This window comes from Emydura macquarii, unplaced genomic scaffold (genome assembly GCF_026122565.2).
Source record: "Emydura macquarii macquarii isolate MOO-44397 ecotype Brisbane River unplaced genomic scaffold, CSIRO-AGI_Emac_v2 contig_1551, whole genome shotgun sequence".
NCBI classification, from domain to species: domain Eukaryota; kingdom Metazoa; phylum Chordata; order Testudines; family Chelidae; genus Emydura; species Emydura macquarii.
This window is the reverse complement of record NW_027131688.1, coordinates 11,149,799-11,170,543: the sequence shown is the minus strand read 5'-3', so window position 1 is coordinate 11,170,543 and position 20,745 is coordinate 11,149,799. Positions and strand designations below refer to the sequence as shown.

Below are 20,745 nucleotides of genomic sequence, written 5' to 3'. Positions count from 1 at the left end.
GTGCTAGGACCATCTTTATTCAACAAAGCATTTAAGCACATGTTTAACTCCCAGTGAAGTCAAGGGGACTTCAGCACATGCTGACAGTTAAGCTTGTGTTTATATGCTTTGCTGAATCAAGGCCTGTATTATTTTATTGTGGTTACAGATAATCAATGTAAGACACAAAACATCGTCTTACAATTCTGGAAAACACAAAGCTCTCTCTTTCTGTATTTCTGATCTGATCTTTGCAAAATATAAGTAGTTGTGAGAACTGCTAGTTGAGTAGGAGTAGCTGAAGTTCTTTGTGAATCTCACTATGCCAGCATTAGCTTGTTGAATGGCACATCAGGACAGTTTGGAGAGGCAATTTCTTGTTACCAAAAACCACTGCTTTATAGAGCTCCTTATTAGTGGCAGAAAAGGAAGAGATGACTCTTATGTAGTATGTGAGAGTTAATAAAGGAGGTGAATATAGATGCTCCCCTGGAAAAAAATGAGGTGATGAGAAGGGCAACACTGTGGTTGGATAAATGGTGGGATTTTTCTCATGAGACGGAAAAAACTAGCCATGTTGCACTTAGCCAAAACATGAGTTCGAAAGGACTTGATTGAGTTATTCTAAAAAGCACAGTAAATATGACTGAGTCTGTTTTTGTTACTCTGTGCCTTAGTTCAGGAGCAAGGGGCAGCTCCATTGAGTTAATCCCCAGGATATTTAGCACACATCAAAAGAGCGAATTGCTGAATGCAGCATATACTACCGTTAACGTGCAGTTTCTCTGTTGCAGAAAGTAGAGCCAAATACTGGAATAAAAATAGATTCAAATGGCTGGATTAATAAAAGGGCAGGGTAATTTGATGACTGATAATAACTCAAATAAAGTTATGACCTCTGATAGCTAATAATAATAATAGTATTTTTAGTGATATAAGATAAGCAGAATGATACGTCATGCTTCGTGACAAAAGCTAACTGCCTGAAGGGGTCAGGAGGGAAAATCATTTCCTGTGTATTGCATCCCACACTTGGTTAGGTATGTTATGGATTTTTTTTTCTTTTATTTGAAGCATCACTGCATTTTATGGACCAGTGGTCTGACTCAGTGATGACAAATCCTTTGTCCAATTTCACAATCCAGGCTGTGGGCCTGTAGTTCTCTCATATATGTCCATTTCTTTTGGCTGTAAGGGATTTCCCATCAAATGTCTAATTCCAGAGGTTTGTGGTAGCTCCATACCTTCTTTACTGAACTTGGAGGCTACTAGAAATCCCACATATTTCTGGTACCAGTGCTATAACTACACCTGGTCAACACTTTTTTGCCAACACTTTTTTCTTTTTTTGATGAAAGATGGCTTTTCAGTCAAACGAAATTTTTATGGAAAAATTTCATTTTGGTAGACATTTTTCAGTAAAACATTTTCAGTTTGCACTAAAAAGTTGTAGTTTTTGGTTTTGGAAAACTAAAATATTTTGCTGAAAACAATTTATTTATATATTTATTTATTTACTGGAACCAGCTATGGAAAACATAAAGGTTTTGATTTCAATTTCCTTCGAAAAAAAAACTACAGTTTTGTGAGAAATTTTGAAAAATATAATTTAAAAAATTGCACACCAAAAATAATTGACATTTTTTGACTAGCTTTAATTACACTACAACACATTCTCTAGAGATACTTATTGGTCCCACCTACTCAGCACTTCTAAACATTGCCACATAGCATTTTGAACACTCTTGGGCTTAAAGTCTCAAGGAATTTAGACTAGTTTCTTAATAATACCAAGTACTCATGATGTTCCAGTTCAATGGGACCTCGTTTCAGTCCACTGGGTTTGAATGTTATGGTGCATTCGTTGGTGAGGTAATGTGTGCTAAGACGTGGTAGTGTTAAGATACCTACTGTGTCAAGACTTCAGTCATGCTTTGAGTATTTCATGGAACCCTTTTAACAAGGAAGAAGAATATTGAAAGAGAAAAAAGGTTACTAAAAATGGGCTGACCTGGTATAAGAAAGATAGTGAAATTTCAAAAGGGACGCAGCGGGTTGGACACTAAAACTACCCAATCTATCCTCTGAATCCACCTGGGCTGCTGTTTTGAATAGTGTCACTTAAGATTGTCTCTAAAACCAGAATTTTTAGCACTGACATTCCTGCGTTGCCCAATATTAGCTGCCCAGACAACTTCACTCAGAGTTGTGTGAAGCTACAAGGGAGTATTTGTGAAGCCTCAGATTTTATTCACCATTTTTATCCACAAGCAAATGTCTCCATTTCGCCTAGTGAACACAAGTTTTCACTGTGTGTATGACAGAAATATAGTAAAGTGGACCCCCAAAATGTGGGTTGGGTTTTTTTTTGTTTTTTTTTGGCAAAACAGTCTTTTTTGGTCAATTTTGCTGATGGTGGGAGATTTTCCACATACCTCACAGGAGCTGTCTGGAAGTATTACATTCAGAAGTTAACTATTTCAAGACCTCAGAGTACTTGAGTTAGAGGGGATAGCTGGCTATTTCTGCATATTGAAGGTTATTAGTATCTTACTCTGTCCCTCTTTAGACCGTACTCCTATAAAAAAGAGAAACCTCCGAGCTGGAGGTGGGGCCGTTTTCAAGCCACTAAGAAGAACAACATTTATAGGCCTTGAATCCATGGATTTAGTGGACAGGGGCTCAAAACTCTTTAAGTATTATAGACATCCCTGAGTTATGCACGTGAGAACAGATTACCTATGTTCCTGCATAGAGGTTGGTTCCTCTAGGTAAGTGGCTACTATTCTATTTGCAATATTGCACTGCTTTAAGTGGCTGAGAAAAGTAAGCTATGTACTGTACTGAATATATCACTTCCTTGTGAGTGTACACAGAGTATTCGGGAAGCCCACTTGACTAAGTCTAGAACATAATAAAAGTCTAGAACATGTTTTCCATGCTCAAGTGAACATTAAGCAAAATACTAGCTGAGTATTAAACTATTTTCTTTCCTTAGGGAATGCAGTCGGATTTTTGGTGAAGATGGTCTGACGTTGAAACTCTTTCTTAAAAGGACTGCTCCCTTTTCTATTCTGTGGACTTTGACTAATTACCTGTATTTACTGGCTTTAAAGAAGCTGGCAGCCACAGACGTCTCTGCCCTGTTCTGTTGTAACAGAGCATTTGTCTTCTTGCTTTCTTGGATTGTGCTGAAAGACAGGTTCATGGGCGTAAGGGTAATGACTTATATGATTTTCAACCATCTTGACTTTCATAATCAATCTTAAATCCATGATTTAAAGATAGCCATTAGGCTAAAAACAATGTATATATATTTTGAAACATTTCTCATTAACTTTGTGGTGCAAATCTATATCTGAAGATCAGTTAGGAGGGCTCGCAGGCTCTTAAAAGAATAGGGTGTGAATCTGAAGTTCAGCACAACCATGGCACTGAATTTCAGATGGTAAATCAGCCGATTGAACTGAGAGGACCTTTGATTCCCTTGGGTTTTAGAGTTCTGAAATATCATTGGTGAAGTGGAAAACACTTTTTTACGAGTTTATTTTTAACTTTGTGATAAACTCTAAGGACATTATTAAAGCAATTTCATCTGTAATTCTGGGTTGATACTGAATTAATAATATTAAAGGTTGTTCTATGCTTTTAAAATATACTGTATATTTCTAAGGACAACAACTTAATTTCCCCCCCACTAAACAGGGCTTACGTGGGACTTAAGTTGGGCACAGGCCATTTATGCAGGGGTGAATTTCACATTGGGTGTATAAGTCTGATAGGACAGTGTGGATAAGAGTGGAAGTGGGATGTATATTTTTTATAGCCCTATGACCCCCAACGAGAGAAAGGATTAACCCAAGTGGACATTGGGGAAAACTGAGCATATTTCTTTTATAAATATATATGTGACGTGCATATCTGAGCATGCAGAATGGATTAGGAGCTGCCTTTGAATTTTTGCTCAAAAGCGTCCAGATTCGGCACCATTGCAGTTAATGAAAATATTCCCATTGACTTTAGTGGGAGTCGGGTCAGGCCTTAATGATCTGATTTGGTACCATTGCAGTCAGTGTGAATTTAGCCATTAAGGTCAAAGCAGGGCCCAGGTCAGGCATTTAGAAGTGGAAAGGGCCACCAGAGCTGTTGGAGGTGAGTTGCCGGGGGAGGGTGATTGGTGGCTGTACATTCTCTGAGGGACGCCTGCCAGCCATTTTATAAACGATCGATGCAGCAGTTTTTAGGATGATGAAGTTGGAAAACGATCCTGGAATGAAGGAGCAGGAGAGCCTTGGCTATTTCCTTGAGGAAGGATTTGAAAGAGGCGAGAGTAGTGTCCTTGCACATCAGAGGGGGCTTTTTCAGCTCAGGCAGTAGCGGCTCCTGTATGAAACCCCAAAAGACTCAGGTTCAATTCCTGCTACCACCAACTCAGCCAAGGGTATCAATGTTACAGATAAAAAAGGATTCTTTCAAATACATGAGCCCATCAGACTGACTAAATCGAGGAATGTATTCCATGTGTAGGGGACAGCATGGAAGAAATTGCAGCAATAGAGGGCTTTGCTCTCCAGAACTGTTACTGTGGCCCCTTTCAAGAGCTCTTAAACAACACAAGGCTTAGTTCTGAGTCTCATTTCACATCTGCGTTGGCTATTGGGGAAGTAGAACAGGTGTGGAAGTCGGATGATGAGTAGGCAGAGCCTTGGTTGGAACCTTTCCCCAGCACGCTAGTACAGTATTGGGCAAGAAAAAGTGTCAGCTTTTGCTATAAGTACATGTAACTATTAATACTTTAAGTGTAATATATTTGGCATGACAACGTATGACTGAAAAAATGAATATCAGGCAATGGCATATAAAAGGAGGTGTTTCCACCATTAACAGGGTGGAAGCATCTAGATCTCTGTTTGTGCAGAGCTGGAAAGGTAATGAACAACATTTTCCAGCAGTATGTGCACAAGGATCACTTTTAATGATGTTAATAAGCAGACCGGTCAGTGCCTGGGAAAGGGAATGTGACAGAGGAGTGTGAGAAGTTCCAATATACCTCCAGCCTTTTGTATTTTGGTAAGATCTGTGCTTCTTTTGCTCTTGAGATACACTGAAATCAGGTATAATTAAAAACAACGAGAGTCATGTAGCACTTTAAAGACTAACACATTTAATTTCTGCAGGCATGAGCTTTCGTGGGCTGTAACCCACTTCGTCAGGTGTATAATTAAGTTATCTGAGAAATAAAGGAACAGAAAAATACTGGACTAATAATATACTCTGAGCCAGTTTTATGAAGTACGCAGCTCCCACAATCAGGGCCAGATTTTCAAAAGAGCTCAGCATTCATTGAACTTATTCAGATACTTAAATGGATGCTGCTGAGGAATGAACTCTCTTGGGAATCTGGCCCTGCTGTATAGTTACTCTGCGTGAGCTTTATCTTTATCAATAATTGTAAGGGACACCACCTCCAAATACTGCACACGAAAGTCCCAATCCTTCAAAAACTTTCTCATATGCTTAACTTTGCACACTCTGTGTAATTCCATTGGAGTCAAGGGAACTACTCACAGTGCATAAAGTTAAGCATGTACATAAGTCTTCGCAGTTTGGGGTCTAAGGCCTCGATCCAACAAGGCACTTAGGAATGTGCCAAAGCCTGTTCCTGTTCAGGACAGCAGTTAAACACATGCTTAACTTTAAGCACGTGCTTAAGTCCCATTGACTTCAGAGTCAAACTTATACACACACTCAAGTGCTTTTGTCAACAGGAGCCATTGGAGCTAGGCTTGAATTTTCAAATTTGGCTTTGTCCTGTTTGAAAGAAAGCCTGCGACTGGGTCACATGAGAGAGACAAGGTGAGTGAGATAATATCTTTTATTGGACCAGCTTCTGTTGGTGAGGGAGCCGCACATTTGAGCTGACACAGAGCTCTTCTTCAGATCCGGTAAATGTACTCAGAGTGTCACAGCTAAATCTGAGCTGGAACAGATTGTTTAGCATAAGTGATTAACACATTTCAAAGTTTAAGGTGAAGTGGCCCGTCAACACCTCGCCAGTCATGAGTGGTGGGGCTCAGTGGATTATAGATTGTTCGAATAAACCATAAATCTAGTCTCTCTCGTCAATCTGTGATTTTTAGTGTCTAGGAACATTGTGAATTAAAGCTCCCAGGCGTATCTTTTTGAAAGTGTTGTGCAGGTTTCCTTTGAGGAGGAGGACTGAGAGGTCAGAAATAGAGTGATCGCTCTGTGAAATGTGTTCGCCCACAGATGACGGGGCTTTTGTTGTTGTCTTTTGTCATTTTTCTGTGTGAGTTTGTTGAGAGCATAGTGAATGTCTGGTTTCACCCAGACAGTTGTTGGGGCATTTAGTGCACCGGATGAGATGCACCATATGTTGTGGTAGGATCCATGGATCTTGAAAGGTGTGTTGGGGGGGTGTTGATCATTATAGCGGTGGAGATGAGACAGTTGTGCTGGAGGATCTGAGCTGGTGAACCCATACAGGATATCAGCTCAGAATTATAACTCATACTCAATGAGGATCACATCCTGAAAGAAATCTTTCCTGAACCCCTACTTCTGGCCTTCAAACAACACCCCCCCACAACCTCTCCAAGTTCATCATCAGAAGCAAGCTCCTCGCAGACCAGGACACGCCAACTTAAACCGGCACCAGACCCTGCCAGAATAACAAATGCAAAACCTGTAGACATATACTGTAAAAATATAATGATCAATAAAAGCCTAGCAAATGTAAGATGGATCAGTTAACAGATCATGGGGCTCTCATGACCCTTGTAAACCCTGGGGTTCACAGCCACTTTCCCATTCTTTATGTGTAGAGCGAGGGGGCTGAAACTGTTTTTCTGTGCTACCATGGGGTCAAAGCATGGAAAAGTTTGACAGACCCAGGTGTAATAATATGTAGTTCTTCTATAGCACATTTCGTCAGTAGATATCCTTTGTAAGGTGCTTTGAGATCAGTATTATTATCCCCATTTTACAGAGGGGGAAAGTGAGGCACAGGGAAGGGAAGTGACTTGCCAAAGTTCTCCCAGCTGGACAGTGGCAGAGGTTGGGGTAGAACCCAGCTTTCCAGAGTTCCAGTCACTCTTCTTTTCTCCCATATAAAGCTGACTTTTTACTCACATGCTATTTTTCTAGTAAAGGTTAACAGTAGGTCTTGCTCTGGGGGTACCTTTAGTGAATAATGATTATTTGGGGGCAAGAGATCGGTGGAAGCTTTAACAGTTTTTGCAAACAAGATGATGACATTCCACTCCCGCAATAACCTTTCCTCACTTCGCTGGAAAAGATGATCATGTCATGCCTTAAGCCTTGCTTGGGAAAGGATTTAAACTAACCCCCCAAAACAGCACTCTGATACTGAACTAAGAGTGTCCACGTGAGGTGCATATAGTGGTGTAACCAAATAGCGCTACAGTTGGTAAAAGTTTCCAGGGTAGGACTGGCCTTAGGTGACTTGGCCTGAGCACAATAGTCTGGGATGGGGAGATAGCAAGAAGCCACTAACTGTGCTCTATGGGGAAGTATTCCACAACCCATAGGTCTGCTTTATCTGCCGGGGAGCTTCTGAAATTCCTCACAGCTTAATGGGGGTGTCCCACCTATCCACGTTGCTCTAATCCGGCCTGTAGTGGCATTGACTACGGTTGGAGCTGGTCCAAATGCTGCAAACAGTTTAAGCGTATAAGTAGGCCTGTTGAGTTCAGATACTTAAAGTTAAGGATGTGCAAATGTGTATGTAGGTTTGAAGCCCTGGTGTGTAAATCTATGAATTATATGGTCATATTCAGGACCTCCACATTGGGGGGGAAGGGTACACTTTACCGGGACCCGGAGGCCCTGGGCGGGCCTGGCCCAGGCTGCAACCCCATGGGTATGTGTGTGGGATGGGGCCCGTGTTACAAGTTTGTAATGGGCCCGAAAAAATTATAATTGGGCCTGGTCATATTTGCAAACAAAGTCCTTTGGGAACCTCTTGCCACCTCTCGGTCTGAGCTTGTTTTCAGGAAGGCTGGTTGTAGATAGGAGGCGGGTTTCTTTATTACACTAACTAATGTTCTATTACACACCCCATGGACAAAGATGGTCCTCAGCGAAATGCTGCCCGGCTAAGCTTTCTTCCGAAAAAGACAATGCAAACTGGTTTCAGTCCTTGTCTGTTAGGTTCTCTAAGAAGGTTTCCAGCTTATTCTGTTCATTGAAAAACTTGTTGAAAGAGCTGTCAGCTACCACAGTCCACTTTGCTTCACTTCGACCCCTGCTGCTACTTGCCAGCACCGCGAGCCTGGGGGATGTGCACTCCGGCCTCTCAAGCAAGCATAAGACCATTACTGCTCACCAGTCATGCGCTCTAATGCATTAACGTAGCATTTGCAGGAGTAGCTCCTAATGGGAGGAAGGGGTCCACAAGATGGTCTCAGCAGGGTGCTGTTCACTACGAACCAAATCCCGATTCTATTGAAGTCACTGAGAGCTTTACTGATGACTTCGGCAGGACCAGGATTTGACCCCAAGACCACAGAAAAAGTGTTCCTGTTGCAAAAATGCATTATCTGCATTCGGTTCACCATCTGGGTTGTCATAACGTCCCGCGCGTGAGAACCCAGATCCATGGTATTGCTTTGCGCACCTAGTGAGCCAACAAAATAGGCAGCTGATCCACATCCATAGAAACACATACAACTCTTCGTGCCAATAATGTTCAACTGACAAGGCAGCACTGAAGTGGTGTTGCCTGGAGAGGGTAAGTATTCCTGGCGCAAAATTTGATAGTTTTAGGAAGCAATTTCTGACCTGCCAGTCCAATATAGGTGGAGCATGTAGACATTTAAAAGGATAGCCAACAGACATGTATGCCACCACCATCTTGGCTAGAAGACTGGAGGCCAAACTATCCTCTACATCGGTTATTTTTGTAGCGAGACTAGAAGTTCCGTGAGATTGGACCCTCCCAGAGTCAGCAGCAGTTGTAACAGAGGAGAGGGTCCTGCTCCTGTGGGATGATGGAGAGCGTCAGGCTGGCTGTCGGCCCCCAGAAGATGCTTCCATTGGGTTTCGGGGAAGTCTACCAGGCCAGCACTCCAAAGATGTAGGGAAGAGAAGTAAATCAGCTGGCCAGCCCTGAAAATGGCAGAAGGGAGAAAGAAAACTACAGAGACACCATTCATTAGATAACAGGGAGGTAGGAGAAGAAACTAGAACTGGTAAACAAGGCTGGTTTTCTGACAAGCACCACAAATTAAAGGGGTGAGACTATGCCTGGTAGGCGGGGAGAAGGCTTTGTGGGAATGGCCATGGAGTCTGCTGGGAATGGTGTTTTGCCCCATGGTTGGACTCCTCCTAACTCCCAGTGAGAATTTTTCCTGAGTGAAGACTGAAAAAACTTCAACTAAGAGGAAGTAAAGGCATTTCTGAATAATGAGGCTCAAGGACAGGTTCTGTGATGCCTTTAAGACTGGAAACAACCATGCTTTCCATTGGTGAGGTGAAAGCTGTGTGCAGGAAACAGGAAGCCTTACACCTCCGTATGTGCCACGTTCTGTAAAGTACACTGGCATCAGAGGAATGGCACTGATGTGATTTGAAGGAAAGGGTTCACTCTGCCAAATTCTGCCCTCACTTACAAATCTGGGGTAACTATTAGAAATATGTAAAAAAAAAAAAAAAAAAAATCTCTGTACTTGCATGCAGTCCATAGTTCTCATGAGATATTTGATTATCAATCCAGTGTAAAAGATCTATTTCATTGATCACATTTATGTTTCCAGACTAAAGTCACCAGTTTCTACTGATTCCTTTCGACAAATAATTCTCCGGAAATCTTAACATAAAAATAAACGGGCAGGTCTTTAACATTTTAAGGAGGTGACGATTACTTCAGGGTCTTTTGTTTTGTCTTTTGGGGAGGAGGTTTGCAATGTTAGCTGTGACCAGTGACAAAATATGACCTATCTGTAGCGCAACCCAAGATTAAAAAAGACACACCAGTGTAGCTATTGATTTTTTTAAGCCCTTGCATGCGAGTTGTAACTTTGATCTCTGAGGGGGATTATTCTGAATTGCTAGAAAGCTGATTTTTTTTCTTATCTTGTTAATTCATATCCTGGGGGAAGTTGAAAAGAGAAACAGAAATGTTACGTAGCTACGTATCATAGCTAACGGACTGTTAGTTAAACAGAAGTTAATGTGTCGAATTTCTGCATTGGTGATTGCTGTGAAGCAAGGATTCCATTGAGCTTTTCAAGATGATTTGAGTTCTGCATCCTGCTTCCTGACTACACACCATGTACATGTAGATCGAGCTATGAAATATTACCGTCAATACTAGGAGTATGACATACTACGTCATATGATGTTATAAGAATAATTTTTATCCCACATGAAGGTAAGAGATAGAGTTTTATAGCGGCTTAAAGACTAGTAGGACCATTAGTCTGACCGCCAAACCCAAACACTCCTGTATTGAGCTAAGTGACTTAAATTAAACCAAAGCATTTCAATCCTCAAGAGACTAAGGGCTTGTCTACACCAGAGAATTAGATTGACCCAGACACATTGCTCAGGGGTGTGAAAAATCCCCCCTCCTGAGCAATATAGTTACACCAACCTAAGTAGACAGCGCAAGGGCGACGGAGGAATTCTTCTGTCAACCTAGATACTGCCTCTCATGGAGGTGGATTTACTGCAGCGATGGGAGAACCCCAGCAGCTGCACCATTGTAGCGTTTGAAGTGTAGACGTAGCCTAAACTGTGCCGCAGAGAACAGGAAAGACCGAGGTGCCACCAATGCCAAAGACCCCTGCAAAGCCAGTGAATTGATTAGGTGAGAGACGTCCAAATGATCCTAGCAGGTGATCCATGCCTAGGGTGCAGAGGAAGGCAAGAAAACCCCAAAGTCCCTGCCAGTCTGACCTGGGGGAAAATTCCTTCCCAACCCCAGATGTAGTGGGCAGTTTGACCATGAGCATATGAGCAAGAAACACCAGCCAAATATCTAGAAAGAAGATTCTCTAAGCCACCTCAGAGCATTGATCTGCCCCATCCAGTGTACCTTCTCCAACTGTGGCCAATCTCTGATGCTTCAGAGGAAGGTGAAAAAAAGAAAACCCAGGTTACATCTCCAGTTGTGCATTGGGGAAAATTCCTTCCTGATACCCTCAGGCAACCGGCTGAAGCCCTGAAACATTAGACTGGATTATAGACGTGGTCTTAATGAAGAGCCACAAATGTTATGAGCATGCTGAGATTAATGCAGGCAATCCTGTTCCCCCATGGAGGAATGGAATGGCCAGTGGGATGTATAGATTCACAGATGCCAAGATCCAAAGGGGCTACTATGACCATCCAGCCTGGCCCCACTACCCCCGCCCACCCACCCACAGAGCCCATACAAGGTTTGCATTTTTCTGGGGTTTAATTTTCCAGAGTCATGGCTATTTTACACCAAGGTTCCAGAAAGGAACATAAACTCATGGATCAAATGAAGTGACGCCATATATTGTGTGTTGTACATTTGTACCGTGGGTAGCTGACACCTCCTAATATTTGAAGAAGAAGCATGGTCTAAAATTAAGAGGTGCAGGGTAACAGGTTAGGGACCTAACTTTCATTGATCTAAGCAGGTTAGGCACCCAACGTGTTTAAACACTTTTGAAAATCTTATTAAGCACCTCTTTGTCGCTTTAAGTACTGAATATCTTTGAAAAGCTGGTCCTCCCAAATCCTATTTTCAAAAGTGACTTAGGCCCAGAGCTTCAAAGGTATTTAAGGGCCTAATTCCCATTGAAATATCCCTTTGAATGGGAGAGGAAGGATGGTCCACTGGCATAAGACATGGGAAACCCAGGTTCAATTCTCTGCTCTGCCATTGACTTTCTCTGTAACCTTGGGCAAGTCACTTAGCCTCTCTTTGCCTGAGTTTCCCTTTGTAAAATGTAGATAACATGCTTCCCTGCCTCACAGGAGTGTTGTGAGGAAAAAAATACAAGCGTGTGAAGTGCTCTAAGATCTCCTGATGAAAAGTGCTATATAGGAAATAGGCATTACTATTAATAATAAGGCTAAGTGGATCTGAAAGAGAAACTAAGTTCTGCTTGGCACAAACTGGCTCACTTTGAACAACCTGCCCTTTAAAGATTAATTGCCACTCGCCACTATAATATAAGGTTCTCCATGCAATTTGCAATGCCAAATAAGCATATTGTTTCTTGTTAAAGTTGTGTACTGTTTTGTGCCTCTCTTTTATGTGACAAATTCTGCACGGACTTTTTGTGACCTAAAAATAGAATCAATTTGGCCATATTTACCCTGGCTCTCTGCCAGCCTATTGTGAAGTTATACCCAAGAGGTAAACAAGTGCACCTGGTGAAATTAACTTCTTACTCGCGTAAGCAGGGCTGGGGATACTAATGTAGCATTTAAATTGGAATAATAAGTGACGTTAAGATAAGAAGAGAATATACAGCATTGGCTTTTTTTAAATAGGTTTTTTTTTGGTTTAATTTTTTTGGAAATTAAAAACCTATCAAAATATTTAGATCGTTTTTTTCATGGGGAAAAACATAATTTGTTACAAAAAGTAGTGGATTTTTTTTCTTGTGGGGGGGGGTAGGTTGGTTTTTTTTGGTGAATTTTTTTTCTCATCAAGAAACAGACAATAAAAGGTACAACCATGTAAATGACTTACATCTTGAATATGTTGGCCCTGTAACAAATGGCCCTGGCGCATATGCAGTGAGACTGTCCAACAGTCAGGCAGCTGTGAAAAAGAGATGGATGCAAGAGTTGAAATAGACTTGTCTTAAACAGCCAAACCCTAGCTGAAAATTATATCCTAGGTTATTTAGCTGTGACATTGAGTTTAACTCTGCCACAAAGACTTTGGTTCTCGAGGGCTTCAGGGGTCATCAAGTGCATGATTGTATGAAAATGGAAGAGTAAGCTTCTGCCCAGAATAGAGCAGTGATATTGGGATCTGTCTGACTTGGCAACCAGAGAAAGAATAGCTTTGTGCCATAAAGAGCAATGATATGAATCTGAAGAAATTTGGACCTGATTTCTAGATACCTTTGAATAAAAAATGTTGAGCTGGCTCAGAGAATGCCAGACCTCCATTCCACCTAACCTCCTCCTTTTTTCCCTGCATTGTTCCCACCCCCTGCAGTACGCACCGCCCCTCCGTGCCTTATTCAGAAAGTAATGTTCTTGCTATTATTATCGTCTCAAAGATATGGAAGTTCCCAGGCCGAATAGCCTTATACAGTGGTTTGAAATACACTGTTGCAAAAATTAAGCATCTGGGTTAAGGGGAGTCTCCTCATTTTATGACAAGTACACCTCAAGGTGATTTTGAAATGGGACCTCAGCCCATCCTCTGATTATTTTGAGCATGTAGTTTTGTGAGCACAAATAAAAAGTAGTTGATTGGGTCCAGGATCAGCGTTGTGAGAGCAAAATGGTTCCTACAAACTGCCGGTTTTAAAAATCTGACCCGTCAAAGATTTGATGAAACATTGCTTTTTCAACCAAGTTCTGAATATTCTGGTGTCGTGGTTTAACAGTGAAATGACACGTGAATTTGAAAAAAAAAAAAAAAAAAAGATATAGGACACTGATTTTTCAGACGCTGTAGCCTGATTTTCAGAAGGTGTAAGCTACCACCGCTCCCTCGGAAATCAACGGGCACTGCAGACACGCGGCACCTTTGACATTCAAACCACTTACTTACCGGTCTCATTTTATTCAAGATGACTAAATCCAGTGGGGAAGATTTTCAAATTCATGAAGGGCAGAGAGAAAGTCAGTGGGTACCAAACTGCCATCTGTGCCTTTGAAAATCTCCCCAGCTTTAGGTACCTCACTTCAGGCAACTATGGTTGAAAATTTGGCTCATTAATGTAAACTAGATCATTAGAAAAGACAACTTTCCATACACTGCAAAGGGCCGGTTTGTGCAGCCCCGGCTCACGTTAATGAATAGTCGCTGACACAAGCAGTCCCCTGGATAAAGTGTTTCCGCACACACGGAGAGGTGCACAGTCTAGCAGTGTGACTTGCGGTAAAATCCACGTTCGATATTACAGAGCATTCCCAAAGGCTCATTCTAAGTTTAGTGAGAAAAACACTAGCTGGGATTTGGAGCCAATGGGAGTTAGGCACACAGGGTAAAGTTTTCAAAAGCACCTAGGTGATTTAGGGCTTGTCTATATGGGGAAATCTCAATTGGATTGAGAACCATAAGGCCTCGTCTACATGGGGAAATGGACTCACATAGCTATTGCAGAATGAGCTATTCTGCACTGGCTATAACTCCAGGTGTGGGCACCACTCCTGTATAAAAATGACTTTCTGTTCCAGAATAAAACGTCCGCGCAGGGAGGTATTGCAGAAAAGCTCATTCTGCAGGGCTTTGCCAAGTCATTTTCCCTGTGTAGACAAGGCCTTCAGGTCCTAGATCCCAATGAGATTTAAGACCCAAAATCACTTAGGTGCTTTCGGCAATTCGACTCTCAAATCCCATTGAAAGTTGGGCTCTCCCTTGTGGTCCTTTAAAAATCCAAGATACTCTCTGTGGCCTTACTAAAGACTTGTTTTGTCTAAAAACAAATTAAGTTGCATAGATAATGAGTTAAAACTGTCTGAATCTTGGGACTCATTGCACCCAAGTGGATGTTAATCTAAAAATAATGTAAAATAAAAGTTCTGTCAATCGGTGGCATGAGCCTTTGGGATGTTATAGACCCATATAGTTCATGATGCACATACCTTCATTACTATTTTACATCTCTCCCAATAGCTACATAATCACCTAGTTAAGAGGAAAGTAGAAGAACTAAAGTTAGAGAAAGTAGCTGGTAACTTTCCTAGGAACAGACAGAGATAATCAAATCTCTTTCCAGGTAATAAAATTGCCCTGAGCTTTACATGTCTTTGTTTTGCTTGTACAGATAGTTGCAGCAATAATGGCGATTGCAGGCATTGTTATGATGGCATATGCAGATGGTTTCCAAGGCGATTCAATTATCGGGGTGGCATACGCTGTCGGATCTGCGTCCACGTCTGCACTGTATAAGGTGGGTAAAAATGTTCTGTTAATAGCAGGGAAATGTTCTGATTCCCTGTATCAGACAGTTTAAAAATGCACAAGTAGAAAGCAAGCCAGGTTAAAAACTATATAAAGCTCACCTTTGCTGCATAATTTATATTCTCAGCTGGAAGTGTCAGAAAAGTTACTACGGAGATAATTATTTTGTGACTGCCAAGTATTCAGAGGGGCTTTGCTTTATGAGCCTTTAATGAAATCTCTGTTATTACACTGCTGGAAGATCAGCATCTCTGATTTCATCATTTTCTGCCATGGCAGTTTATCGACACTAATGGGCTTGGTACACGCAACAGCGAGAAGACATTGAATGCTGTTAAATACCATGTTTTCTTTGCTAATGGCAAAATCCTCATATCTTCTGCACTGCAGATCTTGATTGCATATTCCACACTCGTTCTGGGTTTGGAACTCCCATCCAAGACCCTGGGAGTAGCACGTGCGGCATTTGATTAGAGGCACACGGTGCATGAGATTGGACTATTCTACCCTAGAGGGTCTACTTAGAGGCTTTATTTGAAGGAGTGCTCTCATTGCCCCGTTATTGACATTTAGTGACATGCACACAGGCTCCCTGAAGTCAGTGGGGTGGAGTGTGAAGCACAAGGTGTTGCAGAAGGGATCTAAAGCTGGCTTCCGGTTTTCACCTTAAATGTACCGGTCAGTTAGGTTCACCGTGAATATTCACTAGTCACTCAAAATGGATGAATTTGGGTCTATGGGGATGAACTCTGCAGTGATTTTTGATGGAGTCATTCATGATTGACGTCCATCTGGGGTGAGACTCGAGCCCTATAACTCTGAATATGTATCCTTTCTTGGCTCCAGGGTTGCATTTATTTACGTCTGTTCTGTGTGAAATATTTTGGTATGGTAACTTGAACATTACTGGCTCAAAGCGTGCTGCGTTGGTACTCTGAGACGGACGCGATTGAGTTGGGTGGACATAAAACTGAGAATGGGGATCCCCTGAGTTTTAATCCCAGCTCTCTCTCAAACTCCATGAACAAGCGATTTAAGCCTTGATTAATTCAGGTGCTTCAGCTTGTGCCTAAGTATGTGAGTAGCGCCATTGAAGTCGGTGGGACAAATGGTGTCTAAAATGAGGCATGTGCTTAAGTACTTCAATGAACTGGGGTATTGAGCCCAAATTTTCAAGGGAGGCTTCTAATGTGACTTTACTCAGCTGATTTTCAGAAGGTGCTGAGCACCTGCCGCATCTGCTAACTGTAGCGGGGGTTGGGTTTGCTCCACACCTCTGGAAAAAAATCTTTGCTAGGCGCTGTATAGGCGCAAAGGAAGTATCTGTCCTGGGACAGAGACATGGAGGGAAAGGAGTTACAACATACACATGGAGGAGCCAGCCAGGAGAAGGGCCATGTCCTGACAGCAAGGGGTGGATTGTTTAACCTTTCCTCACGTGGATGAGGACTCACACAACCAGTCCCATACAAGCCGAAGGGTCTCTGGACATGTTTAAATGCAAGCAAGGCCTCTAATGTTTTAATAATGCAGAGCCAGATCATCCCCTTCCGTGGTAATACCAACTGGAAAGGGTTCTGGGGGGAGGAAATCTCAAAGACCCTCGTGCAGAGCTCTTCCATTATCAAGGGGGAAAGGTTAGCCCAATCCCACCGCCAGAGTTCTACAGAGCCATCCACATCAGAGAACCTCACTTCCAGCAGGGCATAAGTATTTTAAAATCTTTTCACCCTTTTCACCCTAGGTTTTGTTCAAGATGTTCCTTGGAAGTGCAAACTTTGGGGAAGCTGCTCATTTCGTTTCCACCCTGGGTTTCTTCAATTTAATCTTCATCTCGTTTACCCCGATCATACTGTATTTTACCAAAGTGGAATATTGGTCTCCCTTCTCTGCCGTGCCATGGGGTTATCTGTGTGGAGTAGCTGGCCTCTGGTTAGGTATTTGCAGAACTTTTTCTTCATTTTTCTAATACCTCTGATTTTATTTACTGCAGGATCACCTTGAAACAGCCACTCGCATGAAAATTGTCCTTTCTTTAAATGTTTCAACAGCAGAGTTCTTTCGTAGATAAAATCTTCTCATATCCCAAGGGTCACTACTAGGGCTGCTTGGAAAATAGTTAACATGGCTCCTGAAAACTTTGGGGGGGGAGGGAGTCCAAATTCAAACAAATATGCTGAGCAGCTGCAGTAATTCTGTCACTTTTCCACGTTCACATTTTTATAGTGGTGCATCTGTGCCCCCATTGCCTTAGATGACAACTTGCTTACTTTAAAATAAACTTGATGTGGTTGCCTGTATTTGGTTAGTCATCCATATGTTAGTTCCTGGAGCCCTGTTCGTCAATCAATTGTTGTTATTGTGATAGCAAATAGAGGCCGAGTAGACTGGGGCTTCTTTAGGCTAAATGCTATAATAGCGTGTGCTCCGCTTTGGTGCAAATGACCTGTAAAAGTTGCACTTGTAACTCCCCTGCTCCACTTACGACATTTCCTCTTTCAAAGCACCGTTGCTGGTGCTCCTCAATCTGCGAAAAGAACCATTGAAATTGACCCAGGTCTGCTTTACGCTCCGTTTCCTTCACTAATAATGAAAGCGGCCGTCTGCGTGGAACCGAACAGATTTTTTTCACCTCAGTTGTAAGCATGCTAAATGGAAACGGTTTGGGGAAAACTATTGTTCGGGCCTAGGTGGGCTTCCCAGCCGCTCAGCGACTGACTCAGAAGGGATGGCTGAGGTGTTGCGAGATTAGACTCTTCCACTTGCTGCCCTAGACTTAATTACGTCCACTCTCCCAATGTCTAAGAGTGCCGAGGTAGGTGTAATTTATCATCCGAGGAGCTGGCTGAATACGGAAGTGAAAGTACGGCAGAGCAGCAGCTGCCCAACGTAGGCAGAGAGCCAGCTTAAAATCCTCAGTGTCACCGGCTCTGCCACCCCCTTTTCCTGATGACCGCAGTGTAGGAGCAGGAGGTGTGGCCATGGAGGAGAGGGGCCTGGCTGGGGTGCAAGGTGCTGTTCCACAACAACCATCCGTAGCTGATAGAGGGGCCTCTTGGGAGCTATTTCCAGCCCGTGCAACTTGCAGCAGTGGCCCTGAGGCGACTCAGTTGCGCTGCAGCCACGTTGTCTACTGCCCAGCTCCAGAATTGGGCAGGGGGGGCAGAGCTTGGCTGCAGCTGAAGTTCAGCCCAGGGAATCTCACTTCGCTGCAGTCAGAGGCGATGTCTGGCTATCTCATTGGTGGTGGTAGCAGCAGTGCTTCATAGACATAATGCTGCTCCAGGGGGACTGAGGCTGAAGAAGTCACACATTTATGGGGAAGCAGGAAAGAGAGAAGTGAATGACAGATGCACCTGAACCAAAGCAGTACTGGATCATGCATTTTAGTGCAGTATAACCAGCCCTGTCTTTCAACTGCCTGCCCTTTAACCCCCCTTTAAAAGGAGGGGGTATTTCAGTGGCCCCTCTGGTACCTGCACTTTTTAAAGCCCGTGAAAAGGAGTTCAGAGTCCTGCCACCTTCACCTAGCTGACTCCCTTCTCTTTTAACTAAAGGGCAGGGCTGGCTACGCTTCAAAACTGGTAGGGGAATGTGCTTTCTGCTGCCGTGCTCCTTTCAGGGATTGTGTAGCCAGCGGCAGCGCCTCCTTCGCTTGTGGAACGCTAGCCCTGCTCCATTGCTGGCATGCTGAGACAGCAGAATTCCACCCTCACCCGAGAGCGATTAGCTTGTTGAAAAATAATCCTAGGGGGGTTTTTTGGATAAGGTGTAAATTGCTTATTGAAGACACCCCATTGCTCCTCATAGCCTGGAGGTGGTTCAAGCTTCAAAACAGGAAAGTGGCCCATTTTGAATGAGCAGTTTTTTAATATGTACTTACAGCCAGCCCTTCCCTCCTTCCCCATGCTAAACTTCCCTTCACGTTCTGCTCATGACACATGCAGGATCAGGCCCTTGACGGCCTCAAATTCAGTATGCAAGAATTTATTAGTGTCAGAATCATAGGCTTAGCATGGACCGCAAGGGTCATCTAATGCCTGATCTTATTTTATTAAGAGCTGAGTAAGTTCATTCGTTATTATTTTATTACTTCCAGCATCTCATATATCATTCTCTTCCTTTACAGCTTTTAATATATTGGTAAATGTTGGAGTTGTGCTTACGTACCCCATCCTAATTTCTATTGGGACAGTGCTCAGTGTTCCTGGAAATGCAGGTACAAATAATGCAATTAAAGAATAACAACAGTCAAACAAATGTACTAACTTTTGAAGCAATTTTTTCAGGGCAAGTTACGTTGCCATCTTTCTCCAGAAATGTTTCCTAACTTTGCTCACATCTGAAATAAACATAAAGCTGCCAACACTAGAGATGTGCGAAAGCTTTAAATTTTGCAAGAGCAGTTTTTCACTGTGAAATTAAAAGTCAATATATGATTTTCCAGTACATGTCATTCCCCTAACAACCTACGGGCTTGGTTGTGCACCTGGGTGGGCTCTCTGTAGCCCTGGTATGGGACAGGGCAGGGATGGGGAGTTGGTGGAAATGTATCTCCACCTCCCCAGCATGCTGGCCACCACAGCTGAGCCAGTGCAGATGGAGAAGTAATTTGTGACAGGTATATTGAAGCAAGGGGCAAAGTAACCAAGGACCAGATTGTCACTCTTCTAGCCTTACTCAAGGCTTGTGTGAATTCCACAATCTAGCCCTAATCCTGTATGATTTACAGTAAACATTGTTCTTAAAACAAAAGGCAGGGAGGAGGAGTGAGGCTTTCCAATAAAACTCACTATTAAGTTTATAGGAAACAGAAAAGACACAATTGGATGAAGCCATGCAAAGAAGAATGACAGTATTTGATTTCATTGTCTTGTCCCCTTCGTAGCTGTGGATCTCCTAAAACAAGAGGTGATCTTCAGTGTAGTAAGGTTGGGTGCCACCATCATCATCTGCACTGGATTTTTGCTAATGCTGCTGCCCGAAGAATGGGATGAAATAACCCTGCGATTCATCAACAGCTTAAAGGAAAAGAAAAGTGAAGACCACGCAGAAGACATCACAGATTCCAGTGTGCATACAAGGAGCAGAAGCAGAGCCAATGGGACAGTGTCTATACCACTGGCTTAAAGCCAGTGAACATTTAATTGCACGTGAATGTATATTCTGTGAATATAATTTAATTTTCTCACTACTTGTATGCTAAAATGACAGTATTACTCTGAACTGAACAAATGATAAACACATCAATAATAAATGTTTACATTTATACACTTACAAAGGAACAGATGTAAATAACCACAATAAATTTTTTTGTAATGAAATGTTAATCTGCATTCTAGTTAGTTGCCTTTTTAAAACATTTCAAATCCACTTGTGCAACTGCACAGCTGTGCTTTTGTTAGCAAAAAGGGGGAACGGTGAAATCATCAAAGGCCTGATTTGTATGTTTGTTTAGTTCCAACATATATCTATATCAAAAGTTAAACATTCATTTTCTATCAAAATTGAATGACTTTACATTTTTTCGAAGTGGTACTGGAAAGGCTGTGGGAAGTCATTTTAAAACACCCAGTCAAGAATCTTGGAACCCTAAAATATGAAGGGAACTGAAGGTCTCACATTAACGTTTGGAATTTTTATTAAAACATAAA

At 42.4% G+C, this 20,745-nt stretch overlaps 1 protein-coding gene across 2 annotated transcripts in view; it reads left to right on the top strand.

Annotated features, from left to right (window-relative positions):
- Positions 1-20,523, top strand: part of SLC35F4 (solute carrier family 35 member F4) — a 171,730-nt gene extending 151,207 nt beyond the window's left edge. Inside the window, exons 4-8 of one of the 2 annotated variants that reach the window (XM_067555138.1) lie at positions 2,978-3,197; positions 14,955-15,080; positions 16,836-17,028; positions 19,221-19,310; positions 19,980-20,523. In XM_067555138.1, the coding sequence (XP_067411239.1) occupies positions 2,978-3,197; positions 14,955-15,080; positions 16,836-17,028; positions 19,221-19,310; positions 19,980-20,221 (871 nt within the window). In that variant the 3' untranslated portion in view covers positions 20,222-20,523. The remainder of the gene's footprint in view (positions 1-2,977; positions 3,198-14,954; positions 15,081-16,835; positions 17,029-19,220; positions 19,311-19,979) is intronic. The other variant, XM_067555139.1, reaches the window with a different exon arrangement.
- The last annotated feature ends 222 nt before the right edge of the window (positions 20,524-20,745 follow it).